At 35.2% G+C, this 18,301-nt stretch overlaps 2 protein-coding genes across 2 annotated transcripts; both read left to right on the top strand.

Annotated features, from left to right (window-relative positions):
- Window positions 1–214: 214 nt before the first annotated feature.
- On the top strand, window positions 215–2,532 carry LOC127107124 ((R)-mandelonitrile lyase-like). Its single transcript, XM_051044399.1, has 3 exons — window positions 215–475; window positions 556–2,116; window positions 2,219–2,532. The coding sequence occupies exons 1-3, from the start codon at window positions 346–348 to the stop codon at window positions 2,265–2,267; spliced, it is 1,740 nt and encodes a 579-aa protein (XP_050900356.1). The 5' UTR covers window positions 215–345; the 3' UTR covers window positions 2,268–2,532.
- A 12,210-nt stretch (window positions 2,533–14,742) lies between these two features.
- Window positions 14,743–17,985, top strand: LOC127100475 (D-3-phosphoglycerate dehydrogenase 2, chloroplastic). The gene is made up of 5 exons (XM_051037682.1): window positions 14,743–15,497; window positions 15,967–16,343; window positions 16,486–16,596; window positions 16,702–16,797; window positions 16,889–17,985. The coding sequence occupies exons 1-5, from the start codon at window positions 14,855–14,857 to the stop codon at window positions 17,555–17,557; spliced, it is 1,896 nt and encodes a 631-aa protein (XP_050893639.1). The 5' UTR covers window positions 14,743–14,854; the 3' UTR covers window positions 17,558–17,985.
- Window positions 17,986–18,301: the final 316 nt, after the last annotated feature.

Genomic DNA, 18,301 nt, shown 5'->3' with positions numbered 1-18,301 from the left:
AACAACTAAAAATTCCAAACATGTCGTATAATTTATGACAAAGAGTAAGTAGCATGCTCTAATGCAAATTTATATAGCTCTATTCTAGAGCAGCAAAGCCAAATAGTGCTACTAGAGTTAGCACTCAAAAAAAAGTTTTATATACATCAGACAAACTTTTAATATCAAAGTTGAATTATCGATACGGTGCGTTTTACAACTCCCTCTCAATATTAGAAAAAACCCATATTAGAAATTTACAAAACGGTTTCATTTCGTTTCCCTCCAAAATCAAACCCACCCTCTTCACTCTCCACACTCATTCACCTTCTTCCCCAATCGAAACCCTAAAACGAAGAAACAAAAATGGTGAAATCCTCCATAACCGTTGCCAAAGAAATTCTATTTCTGTTATTTTTCACTACAACATTCTTTAACTCTTCCCACGCTTCTCCAACACAAGAACAAGATTCTTACTCTCAAGAACAAAATAAAGGTAACTGATTAATTAACTCTAACTAATTTCCATTTACACTAATCGCATCTTTCTAATTACTGTATCTATTTGCATTGTAGAAAAACCACCGAGTTACCTAAAAATGGTATCAAACGCGAGCGAGTTTCCGTTAGAAGATTACTACGACTACATCATAGTAGGCGGCGGAACCGCCGGTTGTCCATTAGCCGCCACACTCTCACAATCCCACCGTGTTCTCGTTCTTGAACGCGGCGGAATCAGCCACGGAAGACCTGGCTTAATGAACCAAGAAGGTTTCTTGAACACGCTCTTGAACGCAAACGCACACAATGCTAACAACGATGATTCGCCGGCTCAGTCATTCGTTTCTGAAGACGGCGTACTCAATGCTCGCGGCCGCGTTCTCGGCGGAAGCAGCGCGATCAATGCCGGATTCTACAGTCGTGCCGATCGTGAGTTTTTTACGAATTCTGGTTTGCTTTGGGATTTAAAGCTTGTGAACGAATCGTACGAATGGGTTGAAAGAGAGATCGTGTTTCGTCCTGAATTGAAAACGTGGCAATCCGCTGTTCGTGATGGTCTTCTAGAAGCTGGTGTGGGTCCCTATAACGGTTTCACCTTAGATCACGCTACTGGCACGAAAATCGGTGGGTCCACTTTTGATTCTTCAGGTAAACGACATAGTTCAGCGGATCTTTTACGATATGCACGACATTCCAATCTCCAAATTGCCGTTTACGCCAGCGTCGAACGACTCCTTCTAGCATCATCTCCATCTTCTTCGTTTTCCTCTGCGAATTCCGCAACAACAACAAGTTTATCAGCTATTGGTGTTCTTTATCGTGACAAAAACGGTAAATATCATCATGCCATTTTGAAAGATCAAGGTGAAGTGATTCTTTCAGCAGGTGCAATTGGTTCTCCACAGCTTCTACTTCTCAGTGGAATTGGACCTAGACCTTATCTTTCTTCATGGGGAATTCCCGTTGCTCATCATTTACCTTATGTAGGTCATTTTCTATATGATAATCCCCGTAACGGAATCACGTTTCTACCGTCGATTCCTCTTGAACATTCTCTCATAGAGGTGGTAGGTATCACAGATTCAGGTGCTTACATTGAAGCTGCTTCTAATGTTGTTCCGTTTTCGACACCGCAACAAATGCTTTTCATCCGTCCGCCTGCTTCGCCACTTTACTTAACAGTCGCGACGCTGATATCGAAGATTTCAGGGCCGGTTTCAGCTGGGTTTCTTCGATTAGCTTCGACCGATGTTAGGTTTAATCCAATTGTTAGGTTTAATTACTTTAACAATGCTGTTGATGTTGAGAGATGTGTTAATGGAACTAGAAAACTAGGGGATGTTCTTAGGAGTAGAGCTATGAATGATTTCAAGTTTAGGAATTGGTTAGGGGTTAGAGATTTTAGGTTTATTGGACCTGCTTTGCCTAATGATCAAACGAATTATGTTGAAATGGCTGAGTTTTGTAGAAGGACAGTTAGTACTATATGGCATTATCATGGTGGATGTGTTGTTGGCAGGGTTGTTGATTCTCATCTTAAGGTAATTGGAATTGATTCTCTTAGAATTGTGGATGGTTCTGTTTTTGGTGTTTCACCTGGAACTAATCCTCAGGCTACACTGATGATGCTTGGAAGGTGAATTTTTTAGCTTTGATAAATTCACTTTTCATAGGTATTTGAATTGATGTGTTTGATTAGTAATAATAATCATGTTTTGTGATTGTTCTATTTTGGCAGGTATTTTGGGCTCAAGATAACAAGAGAAAGGGGAAAATACAATGATTAGTGACCCTCTGCAATATCTGTTTTGCTATTTCACATTTTGGTTTATGAATCACCTGGAACTAAACAAACACACACACAATGTATATATTGTATAGATTGGATGTGTAGTAAATAATGTTTGGGGGTGGATTTGGAATGATATTTTCTACTCCCTAGCTTTGATTGATTAGAATAGAATAGATTGGATTGGATTGTTAATTTGCTGAATATAATGCCAAGTTGGCAATGATCAAAGTATTCATTTCCAAGTTTCTTACTTATCTTCATACTCTTTGTTTTTGTCCTTAAATTCCAGCAACTTGTGTTGTAATGATATGTTTCTATACTCTTTATTTGCTTCATTTTCCCCCTATGTTTGCGTCTTATGAAACTTACGGTAGCCGTGCTAATTGAAATGTAACGAGGCAGTGTTGGGCTACAGGAGTTTACTTCAAATTATATACATGAATAATTAAATTTAGTTTAGTAGTAGTGATTTTGGGGCACGAATCCCATTCTACCCTCGTTATCTTAAATTCTTCAATTTTTAGCCTTTTATAAAATATTTAATAGATGTGCGATCCGTCAATACTTTTTTTTTGGGTATGATTTCCCTTTTCTTAAAAACAATATTCACTCTACAATTTTTAACAGTAAAATAAATAATTTGACAATTCCAAAATTGGTTAGTTAAAATAAAACATGAGAAAATAGAAGATTGTATTGATATTGAAGTGTAAATTTTTTTTTACTAATGATGTAAAATTATTTTATATTGATGAATGATGTGTATTTCACTATATTATTATGATAATTAACAATGATTTGAATAATTTGATATATTAATAATTTTTTATTGAACTATCATGTAAAAAATTACTGAAAATACATATTCATTAAACTCATGAAACATTTACCAAAATAATGAATTAAATGAAGTCTATTTTCATTTCAAATACATATTCTTCAACTCATTTTAAAGTACAAGTGAAGTGATGGAAAGTTCTATTTACATTTAAAAATATTACGTATAAGCTGTCAGTAGAGCGCAAACCGCCAAATCAGGTTTAGTCCGAATATCGAGTAGTTGCAAGAAAGCTAATAACAAAAATATATAAATGAATAAATTAAGTAAGTCTTTCTTAAGTTCAATAAGAATCAACAATTCAATATTAAAATATGTATTCATGTTTGTAGCACCATTAAGTAGAAGACGTGTTATTACCGATGCATGATCATGTAGCAACATTTGTGTGGATAAAGAGAAATAAAAAATGTTGTAAGATAAACAAAATGTGGAGTGTCACGTACTCTACTAACAGAAAGGAAGAAAAAAAAACATCTTGTGGAAATAGTGGATTGATGCAAATCAGGGCTTAATATTGCATGTAGTGATGCTTTGTTAAGTAGGATTAATTTTGTCTATAAATACTCATTATACATTTCACAATTTATCCTCCATCTTATTGTGTTGCTTTTATTTATCCATTCTTTAGTTTGATTGTACATAAAACACAACTTGATATTTAACACTCTTCGATAAAGTGGAAAAACTCACAACTCGAGGATTAAATTCCTTCTTTTTTTGGCATAAATGTTTAAAGCAAATTCATAGTTGAGAACTATTAGTTGATATTTCAACTAACTTTTAATTTTGAAAATGAATTTAACAAGCTCGATGATACATTTCAACCAATGTTACTGAAAAACTCATTTCATAAGTCATGACTACGATTCAACATTAGAACTCGTGTTTCATGTATGTAGCATCATTAACTAGAACACATGTTTTTATGGAGGCATTACTTGATGCAGCAACATACACATGAATAAAGGAAATATAAATGTTGTAAGGAATGACTCGGCCAAATATTGGATGTCACGTACATTAAAAATGAAAAAAAAATACACTTCTTTTTAGAATAGTCGACTGTGGCAAAGTGGAGGTCGTATTTTGTACATTAATGAATAAAAGATGATGAGTAAGAGTGATCTTCATTGATTATCAAAGAGGTTACACATAAATATACAAAGTTTGAATAGTGTATGATAACTATGGTAATACATCAATACCTAACTACCATAACTAACGAATGTAACTACTTCTAACAAACTAAGAACCTCTAACTAATGTGTTAACGGTAGCTTGAGAAACAAGTTAGTTATCTCTAACTTGTTCATGGTGTAATATCTCCCCACAAGTTGGAGGATAGATGTTAATCATTTCCAACTTGGATAAGAGAGTGTGAAAAGGTTGTGGTAGGAGTCACTTAGTGAAGAAATCGACCAATTGATCTTTGGAAGAAACAGGAAGCAGTTTGAACACTTGAGCTTGAAGCTTTTCACGGACAATGTGGCAATCAATTTTCAAAGAACTATAGCTCGTCCAACAAGACTTCAAGACTATGAAGTGGTTGGTGATGATGAAGTCATAACAGATGGAGAACTAGTTCATTTTGCTTCACTTGCAAGTGATGAACCAATCAACTATATCGAGGCTTTAAAGATATGTGAAAGTCTGTTATGGTCAAAGAGTTACAAGCAATCAAAAGAAACAACACATGGGGAGTTGGTTGAATTGTCAACCCATACAAAAGCTATCGAAGTGAAGTGGGTGTTCAAGTTGAAGTACAATGTTGATGGGTCGATGGCAAGATATAATGCAAGATTGATAGCTCGAGAATTTCTTCGGCGAGCAAGACTCGACTACTCTGAAGTCTTTGCACATGTCGCAAGATTGGAAACTGTTCGACTGGTGGTACCCTTGGCATGTAAGCAAGGTTGGTCGACATTTCACTTAGATATAAAATCGACATTTTTGAATGGACCGTTACATGAAGAAGTGAATGTCACACAACCTCTTGGGTTTGTGATTCAGGAGGAATCAAGGAAAGTATACAAGTTTCACAAAGCGTCTATGGTCTCAAGCAGACACTTAGGGCATGGAACAAGAAGATCGACTCATACTTGGTCGAATTGAGATTCGTCAAATGCAAATCTGAGTATGGTGTCTATGTTCAAGTTGTGGCACAAGATATAACAATCATCTGCTTATATGTTGATGACTTGCTAGTAATTGGAAATAGCTTGAAGAACTTGTCAAAGTTCAAAGAGCTGATGAAGAAGGAATTTGAAATGTTGGATCTGGAAAAGTTGTCATACTTCCTAGGCATGGAATTTCAAATGTTGAAGCAAGGTATAGTGTTACATCAAAGAAAGTATACCAAGGAGATACTCAAGAGACTCATGGTGGATGATTTGACTCCTACATCTCCGCCTATCAGACCAAATTTGAAGTTGGAGAAGCATGGAGAGGAAGACAAAGTCGATGCAACTTTGTTCAAATAAATTGTCAGATCTCTAAGATATGTGTGCAACAGTCGGCCTGATATATGTTTCTCAGTCGGATTAGTGATCAAATATATGAGTGAACCAAGGGTGTCACACATGAAGGCTGCAAGAAGAATCCTGAGATACTTAAAAGGATCGACAAACTATGGAATTTTATTTTGACAAGACTCTGAAAGCAAATAAGATATGGTTACTTGTTATTTAAATGTTGATTGGTGTGGAGATAACGAAGATCAAAGAATCACTACTAGATATTTCTTTCAAGTATTTGGTGTCTCAATCACATGGTGCTCGAGAAAGCAACATGAGCTGGCATTATCATCGTGTGAGGCTGAATATATAGCAGGACGTTATGTTGTGTGTCAAGCAATTTAGATCAGATCTATGCTCGAAGAGATCTAGGTTGAAGTGAAGAAACCTCTGGTACTGCAGATCGAAAACAAGTCAACCATAAATCTTGCGAAGAATTCAGTTTTGCATGGAAGAAGTAAGCACACGGAAGTTAGATTTCACTTCTTAAGGGAGAAGATAAATCGATGTGAACTTGAAATAAAACATTACTCAAGTGAATCACAATTGACCGATATTTTCACCAAAGGATTGAAGATTAACAAGTTCCTAACGTTGAGAAAGAAATTAGGAATAGTTCAGATCGACAATGATTAATGTGTTTCAACAATTGGATTACAGGGGGTATGTTGAGATATTAGATATAATCCAAGTTGAGTTGTGTGGCCCAAGCGCAAAGCTAATTAGAGTTTAGGGTTTGTTACTTAGTTTGTTATTTTACTTAATATTCAAGTCACTTGGGTGTATATAAATAGACATTTTGTAATTCAGTATTATCATTGAATTCAATAATACAATCCTTATTTTCTTATTATCTCTTTCTCTCATCACTAAAAGTGTCTCAATAACTAACAAGAGTAAATTGCATTAAATGAAAAAGTAGTAAATGACAAACATGGAAAATGATAAGAATTGTAAAGTGTTTCAATTAGGGAACCATAACGACAATAAAGACAATGAGCGCAGACTCACGTGTTACTCACAAACTGTTTTGCTCTTTGACTCGAGTATATGAATTTTGCGACCTTTATTACAATGTATGAATCTGCTATATATACTAAAGATAAATGTCTCCGACAACTTATTCCTATAAAGTAGACACGCCTTCAAGAAGATGCAACTTAGTCTTCTAAAACATTGCAACGTTGTCAGAACTTACAAATTGTTGAAACCATTATCCCACATTTGTAACTGCTCTTAGCGACTAATAATTGTCTGCTCGTCGAAGGTGGTTACTGATAGCGCTAAGACCCCTCTCAAGTATTTGATTTCTAAAATCTTCTAAGTCTTTGCAGTCCGTCGAACGCTTCGACTTTGACACGGTGTCGAGAGATCGATTAAATTTATTCCCGAGACTCCCCCATACCATATTTCAAGATATGCTCTTGAGATTCTTCCAAATCATATTTCAAAACACTAGTCGAAACGTTCCAATCTACGTATTTGTTTCTGTCGACTTGTGTCAATCAATACTGATACTTAACATTTTCTCATTACAACATTCAGTTCACTCTTTTCAAAATAAAAATTTCAGACTAATATTAACAAAACCATAACCAATATAAATAACCATAAAATTATTTCTTACTTTTCAATATTTTAATATACCCTTTCATCAAATTAAATATTAACTTATAAATGACATTCATGCCTCTAACCATATATTTAATATTAATTAGACTATAATTTTAACTAAAATAATGTCGACCCAAAATCTTAACATAAACTACTTTTGGTTTTCTCCTTTTCTTTAAGTTCCTTCAATTCAATACTAAGAGTGATTTTAATACTATTGTCCCTTAGATGTTAAGAATGGTCTGAATATCATTGCCCCTTTAATATTTAAAGTGATCCTAATATCATTGTCGTTTTAGTTTCAAATGGTCATAATGCTACGGTCCCTACGATTTTAGAGTGGTTATGATATCATTGTTACTTGTATTTTAGAGTGAGTTGTACCATAATCCCTTGGAGCAGCTCCAGCGGTGGTTTTATAACCTAGTTCGGCAGCATAACAAACTTTATGTTCCATAAAATTAAAATTGAATGAGTTGTTTCTACCTAAATGAATTCGAAAAAAACAACATAAAAATGAATAGCCCTATCTTAGCTATACCTATTTTCTAACTTATACTTAGGACTAATACTAGAGCAAATTCTACACGGCAGATGGAGTTCAATAGTACAATTTTGACTCAGCTATTTTATTCTATCCACGTCATTATTCATACTTTGTATATTACACAATTTCTAAAATGATATTTATACTACATTTGATTCAAATTCTAATGACATAAGTTTGCATATGCCAGATGGCCTATCCAATTTGAGTTTCCAACTTGCCTATTGATAAAAAGGAGATCACAAAATTAACTCTTTGTTAATATTCTTAATTTAAAAGTATAGTTTATTATAAAAATAAAAATAAAATTATAGTACTAAAGGACAAGTTGGTGTTTGTGACGGGACAGCCCCATTCGCATATGTTTCCACTTGAACCCAAGATCAAAGCATTCAGATATCATATGATGATGGCACACTGATAATAATAATTGCATTCCGATCCTTCGTACACAAACCGCACATGTCCCAAGGTAACAATTATTTTGGACCTTTTATTCTTAGTAAAATAAATTATTAAATTGTCCTTCTCTATATAAGTTATTTTAAAATATTATTTTTTACTTTATTCATATTTTAAGTTAATTAGAAACTTCCTGCTCTATTGATAAACAAAAATATCATTTCAATGCCATATTAATAAATTGAACGACAATATTTAAATTCGTTATGCTTCGAGATGATAGTGATCACGAGGAGGATGGATTCCTCTATCCTCATATGTAATAGGCAATTTTGCTTAATAAAATATCTGTTTAGATTAATTAAATGGTTGTCCGTATAAAACGTTGCATTCTTCATTTACATGTAAGAGAAATGACATCATTCTCAATTATTTAACTTCATTCTCACTTTTACATTATTTTTCATTCTCGCATTGATGAGCGTTGGAGTATTAATCATGTAGGTCAATCCCTTATCCTTTGTACTGAAAGCTTGTTCTAATGTACTAAGGTCATACTTCACTGTTTATTGAATAACTATAGTTTTACAACAGAATAATGGTGTCGTCTGTGAGAATAGAAACCTGATTCTCGCAAATGTCCATGTTTAGATCATATCCATGGATTCAAATATCTTTTTTTAGAAGGTTCTGATTTTCATTTCTTGATTTTTTTTTCTTGAAGTTTCAACTTTCTCTTCCAACAGATCCACCCTCAGACCCATCAACCATGGTGACATCCAAAGTCACTCGATCTGTCATTCAACATCAAGTCATTGATGTAGTCGTTGAAACTGTTAGAGATTTGTCTCCTAATTCTCCTCGAGCAAAGGACGATACATTCCTAGTGGCGTTTCCTTCTAATCCTACACAATAAGATCTTCATCCACTAATACTTGGTCATTGAGCATGAAGCATTAAAACGTGGGGAATGATGTGTCCATAATCCATAACGATACAGGGAAGGAGTCAAGGAAGTGAACCACGTGTTTCTGAATAATAGAGGATTAATAACCCCGTTATAAATAAGGTTTGCTATTTTCTGGGGGAGTGGACGAAATATATCATTCATAGATACCACATATACAGAGTTTCTCGCTTCTTGCGTGAGTTAGTTTGAAACCCTAAAACAAACCCTAAAAGCCTCTAACAACCTTTAATCATTGTGAGTTATTATATATTGTACTTTTAGCAAGTTCGAGGTTCAACGCTTATACTACTTTGAACACTTCGAGGGAAAAAATATGGAAGGAACGTGTAAATACTAAGTAAATGAGGTTGTGATCAGGAATCCTTATCCGGTCAAGGAATCATCTCGATAAGAAAAGTCCAATTACTTTCTTTTCCATAATATTCACGACCATGATACAAATGATTGCATCCAGTTGAATGATGAAATAAAAAGATTGATTAAGAAGGGGTGGCTTACTGAGTACACAATGGATTGATTGTAGTAGGAGTCGAGGAAAGTCACCAAAAAAGAAGTGATCCCTTGCATAGAAAAATCCTCTAAGAAAACTATCAAAGTTGTCGTCATAGCCAAAGGGGAGAAATATAGCAATAATAGTGAGGAAGAAGAAATCCATAAATGGAAACCCCAATACATCACATCCATTACTCGCGGTCTTCCGATAGCAGCAGTCCCTCCAAAGGGACGATAAAGAGATAAATCACCAAGTTGGCGATCATAAACAAAAAGGAATGAGGCGTTTCTACTAAGGAACTAGAGAGGTTTGTCCTCGGATTCTGTAATAGTGAAAAGATATGAGGTATCCCAAATGAAGTAATTCCTTTGGTGATAACAACCACCAATACAAATTTCAACATTTATTGATTCCTCAATGAATGGCAGAATTTCATGCGGTATCATGTGCTCGATCCTCTTTGAGAATATAGGGTTGAAGAAAGAGAAATTATGGTCCTACGTAGGATCTGACCTGCAAGCCTTCAATGGCACAATAACATGTCACTATAGGTATGTCAAACTGAATGTCACCCTGGGTTAAGGACGAGATACTAGGACGGTCAACTCACAATTTTTGGCGGTCCTCTATAAAGTTATATATAATTGTATTGAGGGAATACCCTCTGACTGTTCTTAGATGCAATGCCTTCCCTAGTCCATCTCAGCTTGAAATACCTTAATGTCCACAACGAGCCGATAATGGTGAATTCTGACTTATTATGGGAAAAAAGGATATGTCGGGCTATATAGGGAGACTAGAAGAAGAGAGAAGGCAAATCCATGGAGATTAACATGACTTTCCTAGTCAAGTAGTTAAGGGACATGGTTATCCAACCATCGACAAGTAAAGTGAATAATTATGGCAAGACATTTGCAGGTAAGGAATCCTGATTATAGTCTAAGTCAGCTACCATGACCCCAATGGTTATGTTGCTTGGTTAATTTTAATTTAATGCATATATGTAATGCAAAAATATTGATATAACGTACGACGATATTCCATCAGAGAATAAACAAATTTTCAATCAACTTTATTTTCCTTGTGATTATAAGGGTAGCGACGAGTCATTGATGTTGTCATAGACTCTACAGATGTACGAGCAAAGCAATTAAAGCCCTATCAAAAAATAGTATAGGGTGTTGGCACAAACACCATTGGCGTACGACTAAATCAATCAAACCCCATAGTGGCAATGCACAAACAAAGACAATGGACCACAAAATGGCTAATATGGGTTCACCCCCTCTTGGTAGCTAACTAATCCAAAGGCATTGGTGAGCCCACATTACATCGACCTCAAACTAGGTTTCACCTTAGGGTAGGGAAAGGGTATAGAATTGACCAATTGTTGGGCATGATCCCTATAGATAACCAATAAAACTTTGAGCACAATCTCAAAGTTCAAGTTATCTCCTAGAGAAGCAAACTCAAGACATAAAGCAATGTCGTATAAACATGTAAAAATAGTGGTTAGTAACCAAAATCGAAGTATGCAAAGTAGGAACCATACAACTTGCCTATTCATTGAAGGTACAAATACATCAGGTACATACATAAAAAGAAGTCAGTTAATCAACCAGGGAAATCAACTTCCTATCTTCCATCGTTTGGTCAAGACGAAATTTCTCTCAAGAGATAGGCCTTGTGGCATAAAAATATTCCACCTGCTGCAAAGTATTTCCAAAAGAGTTTCGTGCGATAAAATAACTCTCTTACAAAGACTTTGTATAATCTTTGAACAAGGTTGGGTTATTAAGACACATCTCACAGATGGCGTCTTCGACCTTCTTCCGACCTTCTTGAGACTCCTTCAAAGATGTCTCGAGCTCTTTAATCCTTTTTTGAGCAGGATGCAATTATCGACTTACCTCATCAAGGGATGTTTGCGTTATATACAGTGATGTTTGAGCATAGGATACAAATTTGTTCTTCTTGTCACTTCCTGTACAAGCAGCTTCAGCTTCTCAACAAGTGTGTCGGAGTACCTGAAAGAATCCACAACGATCTGTATACTCGAAAGTGAGGTATACGATCTTTGGAGTTCTTCCAAATATCGACCTCGCTCGATAGCAAGGGCATCAATACGCTCTTTGAGAACTTCCTTTTACCCCTGAAGACGGTCGAGCAAGGAGAGTTCTCCTTGCTAATAAGTTCCAAAGTCCAGGATGGTTGATGCCTTTAAGGTGTAGTAAGCAAAGTCTGACAACCCTTTTCGGAAAGATTCTTCATATATGTTTGAAAAATAAGAGTAATTTTCTTCGGTGACATGACTCCATAATTGTTCTTAGACCATGGCGCGTCGATAATGTAAGAGGCAACCCCGTCAGGACCGACACATAGTTCTCAATGGATCTCATCATCCTTACATCCCTCCCAGGGAACTAGGGACGCTTAATGAGTGGAATTTCCACTTAAATCTCTTCAAGATTAGGACTAAGTTACAAGTCTCATACATCGTTAGGCCGTGATGAGCCTTATGAATCTTCCACGGTGACTTGGTCAAAGGAATCCCATACTTCCAACTGTGATGGAGTAGGCGTGCCCCGGCTAACCCAAATAGTAAAGGCTTCCATCGTCGACACCTTTCCAGTGGTTGAAATATTGGTAACACTAGTCAGATAAGAGTTAACTCGGGAAGTCCTTATTTTTTGCATTGTTTTCTCACATTGCACCTTATTTGTATGGAAAGAGCAAACATGTTACATAGGAAATCATCTAAAAGTATTTGGAAAAAAGGAAAAATCCCATATTTATTCACCAAAATGATATTTCTAGGTCTTTTTCGAGATGACTTCCACCAGTAAATATGTCTCTATGAGCCACTTCAACTATTTCTTCGACGCTCCATAAGGACGAAACACCCTGACATAACCTAGAGCCTCATATAAAGACACCACCTGCCTTTTCGAGAAGATGTTTTCTTAGATCAAATAGTTCATCTTGTACAAGTAAGATCTTGATTCTCCCAAGAAGTTGCTTTGTCATCAGAACATGGAGAATATGTCTTAGCATTGGTAAAACGACCTAGGTTTTATTTAGCATGTTATTGAATGAGCCTTTTACGTATAGGGGTAATCACAAAAAACGACTCTTGAAATGCTTCACATTATCTGAATAAACATCAAACATCTTGACGCATTATTTGAGAGATATCAAGTGTTAGTCCTTTACTGAGGCAATTGAACTAAATTGGGCTTTGAAAAGGTGGAAAAAGAGCGGTTGGGATTTCATTGAAGATTGTTCAAATTACTAATGTATCATAAGGATGAGGAAGCATAATTTTGTACAAGCGTGGGAATACACACCAATTGTTCCCAATGAAACCTTACCTATTACAAGAAAGACACTTAATGTGTTTGCTCCCGATGATAGCGATGTCCCCATCAAGGCTTTTTCACTTTTTCAGGTCAAGTAGTCAGACTAAGGTGTATACGACAAACCCTTGCCTTGAAAAGCAGAGCAATGATAGAGATTTGAGGGACAACTATTATGGGTTGCTCGCAAAGCCTAAGACGAAAGATTCAAAGAAGAAACAAAGAAGACAACCGCGAGGATCATGTATTCCTCTATCCAACATAGTAGACAATTTTTCCACTAAAACGTTGCCAACCGTCAAGATCAATTAGACGGTTATCCGCACACTACATTACATTCCTAACAGGCGATTTTAATTGCTCCCTCTATATGAGAGAGAAAGTGTGTGATTCTTAAATATTTAAGCTTTTACGTCAACACCTTATCTATCGTATCTGAAGCTTGCTCCACCATACCAAGGTTATATTACACCGTTCACCGAATTAGTTTAATTATACAATAGAATTTAATTCAAACAACCTAGTACGATAGTGTTTACTTTTTATATATTTCAAATAAGAATCATATTGTTACCTACTCCTAACCCCACCCTTCTCAAAAGCAAAGGACCTCGGAATCTTTCTTACAATAGGATAGAAAATAAATAAATAAAATATGAAATCTATGAAATATGTTTTCATATATTAAAATACCCTCCAAGATATTTTTATAATAAGATGTAAGGTCACATACTTAGGTGGTCCTACTACTTACTTTTCATACTTTATTATTTTCAACACTTTTATAATGTTCATCGAAGTGAGTTAACAACACTCCATTTTCAACCTTTTTTTTTTATTAGATGAAATTTATGTGAACTTCACTATTTTATTTAAAGTCTATTATTATAGTAATATATGATTCATATAAATAAAACAAAATCTTTAATATCATTTTTTGAATAAAAAAATCTATTTACAATTAGATTCTTGAGCAGCCTAAAAAGAAAATAAAAAGATAAAACCAATAATGCAATTTATGTTGACCATGAATGTGGGTAGATGCGATTTGAAAGACAATGACAGAAGCAATAAATGAGTTGATTTTACCCCATTGGTTACGTAATAGAATCTAATCTACCACTATCTTTTTTCAATATAAAAACTTTTATTCTATTTATAATTTTATTTTATTTATAATTTTTTTAAAATTCATTAAATAATCTATTATTCTGATTTATTATATATATCATATTTTTCAATGTTGAGTGGAATACCATGTTTATAGACACTTTTAATTGAAGTCATCTATTAATATTTTGTTTATCTATGTTTCTCATCAAGTTTTCAAATATAAGTCAATATTTTTCTTGTAATTAATATGAATAATAATAATAATAATAGTGTAACTTTTGATGGTAGAATCCATTTCTATACATTTTATTCCTTAAATAAAATATATTTTTGATTGGAGTGTAAGAAATGAATGATCATTCAAATATCCAAAAAGACACTATTTAATGGTTATTATTATTCAACAGAAATAGCATGAGTAAAATCCTCCACCAACTTACTCAAAAAAAACCCAAAACATCCACCAACCACAAAAACCTCAAACCAAAGAAAAATCTCACATTTGCCTCACATCACCTTCTTTCTTATTATTGCTCTATTTATACTTTTTAGAATTGTTATTATTGGTTTATATTTATATATTATATATAGCATTTCTAAATAATAAATACCTCAAATCACTATTCAAAACTTTACAAAACCCCAATCATAAAAACAGAGCAAATTCATTCATTCAACAAAAAAACAGAACAAAAAATAAAATAAAAAAAACAGAGCCAAAAACAGAGCATCAATGGCTTCTTCAGCTTCTACAAAATCAATTTTCCCTTCACCTTTGATCTCTTCTTCCTCATCATCATTTTCAGAATCAAGATCTTCAAAAATCTCCAATCTCTCATTCCTAAGCTCCAGCAGTTTTGGAACCAAACCCAACAACAACAACAACATTAAACTTTCATGTCAACGACGTTGTTTTGTGGTCAACAGTGTTTTAAAAACCGTTGACGAAACAAAACAAACAACACAAACCATTTCCAAGAACAATGTTGTTGGAAATGAAAAACCAACGATCTTGGTCTCCGAGAAGCTTGGAGAAGCTGGTTTACAAGTGTTGAGAAAACTAGGAAACGTGGTATGTGCTTATGACCTTTCACCGGAAGAGCTTTGCGCGAAGATCTCAACCTGTGATGCTTTGATCGTGAGAAGTGGTACGAAAGTTACGAGGAAGGTGTTTGAAGCTGCTAAAGGAAAGTTGAAAGTTGTTGGTAGAGCTGGTGTTGGGATTGATAATGTGGATCTACAAGCTGCTACTGAATTTGGTTGTCTTGTTGTTAATGCTCCTACTGCTAATACTATTGCTGCTGCAGAACATGGAATTGCACTCCTTGCTGCCATGGCTCGTAATGTTTCTCAGGCTGATGCTTCCCTCAAAGCCGGTATGGTTCATGTTTACAATCGAGATCAAGTGTATGTTTGGTTTAACTGTTGTTTTGTTGAAATGATTTGTTAAAATCACGTGAACCACTCTGATGTACAGAAGCTGTCTTCTGCAGATCATAGTGGTTCAGAGTGATTTGAACAAGAAACCAAACATGTACTAGTAGTTTCTAGATCTATGTTTCTATATATGCATAATTTAATACTATTAATGCTTGAGTTCACAATTGCGGGTTATGATCTTTGATAGATTGCTTGCTTGAGATATACTACACGATTTCGACCATTGATCTAAGATGTTTAGTTCATATTACACCTTTATTAAATAATCTTTAATGGTATGTAAGGTCTAACACAAATTGGGACATTTTGACCGGGGTCGGGACCTCATAGTTGTATGCGTGAGTTTCTGGTGTTTATTGATTTGAGATCGGACGAGTGAAACTAGTTAGTTGATAAATTTTGTAGGAAAATGGCTAAGAAGCAAGTATGTGGGAGTATCAATGGTTGGAAAAACATTAGCAGTAATGGGATTTGGAAAAGTTGGATCTGAAGTTGCAAGACGTGCAAAAGGGTTAGGAATGAATGTGATAGCACATGATCCTTATGCTCCAGCTGATAGAGCACGTGCTGTTGGTGTTGAATTGGTCTCATTTGATCAAGCAATCACAACTGCTGATTTCATCTCACTTCACATGCCTCTCACTCCAACTACTAACAAAGTCTTTAATGACAACACTTTTGCTAAGATGAAGAAAGGTGTGAGAATCATCAATGTTGCTAGAGGTGGTGTTATTGATGAAGATGCTTTACTCAAAGCACTTGATAGCGGAATTGTTGCTCAGGTTAACCCTTTTACTCCAATTCTCTTTTTCAATTTAGGTTCTAACCATCGCTGTGTTGAGACAGTCCATACAGAACTTTATTACATGTGTTCCTTGAATTACTATATATATCATGGTTGCTATTATATTGCATGTGGAGTAGGCAGCACTTGACGTGTTCACCGAGGAGCCTCCGGCCAAAGACAGTAAGTTAGTGCAACATGAGAATGTGATTGCTACGCCTCATCTTGGAGCCAGCACCAAAGAAGCACAGGTTTTTTTTCTTCATATAGTAACTTTTTTCCTTTTTTTTTCTTCTTACTTTTAGGACACATCATTTTCTTACCAAGTTTTTTTCTCACCGGTTTCGACACATTAGGAAGGCGTGGCTATTGAAATAGCAGAAGCTGTTGTTGGTGCATTGAATGGTGAACTTTCAGCAACTGCTGTCAATGCTCCTATGGTTGCTCCTGAGGTAAAAAAATTACTCTTTTGTGAATTAGAGTCACATTGGTCGAACCTCGTAAGATCTATGATTTATGTGCATTGTTCTTCTTTTACAACAGGTGTTATCAGAACTGGCTCCATATGTTGTTTTGGCTGAGAAGCTAGGGCGGTTAGCAGTGCAGTTGGTATCTGGAGGAAGCGGAATCCAGTCGATCAAAGTGGTTTACCGATCGGCCAGGGGCCCAGACAATCTCGATACTAGACTACTCCGCGCCATGATCACAAAAGGCATCATTGAACCCATATCAAACACAATTGTCAACCTTGTTAACGCGGATTACATTGCGAAGCAAAGAGGCCTTCGCATAAGTGAGGAAAGAGTCACTGTTGATTCGTCTCCTGAGCTACCTGTTGAGTCAATCCAGATACAGATATCGAATGTGGAGTCCAAATTCGCTAGTGCTGTATCTGAGGGTCAGATAAGCATTGATGGAAAAGTGAAGTATGGCACACCTCATCTTACCTGTGTTGGATCTTTCGGTGTCGATGTGAGCTTAGAAGGGAATCTGATTTTATGCAGACAGACCGATCAACCTGGGATGATCGGTCTTGTCGGAAACATATTGGGCCAACAAAATGTTAATGTGAGCTTTATGAGCGTCGGAAGAACATCTCGCCGCCAGAAAGCTATTATGGCTATCTGTGTCGATGAAGAACCAAATGAGGAAGCTCTTGACAACATTGGAGCTGTCGCAGCCATCGAGGAGTTTGTGTTTCTCAAGCTTTAGAAATTGAATTGATATCATATGAATTTTAGAAAGTAATACTATATATATTGTTATTGATTGGGGCGAATTAACTGAATGATTTAATTTGTATGCATGGATAGACAGTATAAATCTATTTAACACATAGATCCAATCAAGAGACGTGAATGTCTGGTTTGATCGGATGTATGTATAAAATTTTATACTGTCGGTGCATAGAAATTAATCAGGTAAGTTAATGAGTATGTATTTTTGTATTCTCTATGGAGATATATTTTGGTAGAAAGCATGTGGAAAGTGATAGGCATGTTATGAAGTAATGGATGATAGAGAGAATAAATAAAACTAGCTGAAAACATAAGCAGCTAGTAGTGTGTTGTTTTCTAGCATTAAATATGAACAAACTATTTGTTGTTTGTTTTATTGTAATTGATGTTGTTTGTTTGTTACTGTTGTTTACGGTTACAAAACTGTTGCAATCACTTCCAAAGGAAAAGATAGGTAAGAATCATAATGTGATGTACCAAACTATAAGTTCACATAAATACAAGATAGAAGATATCTTTTTGTTTTCATTCCTTCAAGTGTAGAATTTTAATATGGATTAGTTTCGTGAGGGATTTGTTGTGGATTAGAATTTAAAAATGTTAAAATTCTAACAACACGTGGAAATTCAGAAAAATTAAGTAAACATGCAAAATCTAAAACATCCAAAATTCCATGCTTTTTCGGTTAATATGTGACTGATCAAACCTCAAAATTTAC

Source organism: Lathyrus oleraceus, chromosome 7, assembly GCF_024323335.1.
Source record: "Lathyrus oleraceus cultivar Zhongwan6 chromosome 7, CAAS_Psat_ZW6_1.0, whole genome shotgun sequence".
Lineage (NCBI taxonomy): Eukaryota > Viridiplantae > Streptophyta > Magnoliopsida > Fabales > Fabaceae > Lathyrus > Lathyrus oleraceus.
Note: the sequence above shows the minus strand (reverse complement) of the source record. Positions and strands in the feature narration are given on the sequence as shown.

Coding starts and splice junctions, on each gene's coding strand:
- LOC127107124 (XM_051044399.1), top strand. CDS start 346: ATGGTGAAATCCTCCATAACCGTTGCCAAAGAAATTCTATTTCTGTTA. Junction 476..555: donor CTCTCAAGAACAAAATAAAG/GTAACTGATTAA, acceptor TTTGCATTGTAG/AAAAACCACCGAGTTACCTA. Junction 2,117..2,218: donor ACACTGATGATGCTTGGAAG/GTGAATTTTTTA, acceptor CTATTTTGGCAG/GTATTTTGGGCTCAAGATAA.
- LOC127100475 (XM_051037682.1), top strand. CDS start 14,855: ATGGCTTCTTCAGCTTCTACAAAATCAATTTTCCCTTCACCTTTGATC. Junction 15,498..15,966: donor TGATGCTTCCCTCAAAGCCG/GTATGGTTCATG, acceptor TAAATTTTGTAG/GAAAATGGCTAAGAAGCAAG. Junction 16,597..16,701: donor CCAGCACCAAAGAAGCACAG/GTTTTTTTTCTT, acceptor TCGACACATTAG/GAAGGCGTGGCTATTGAAAT.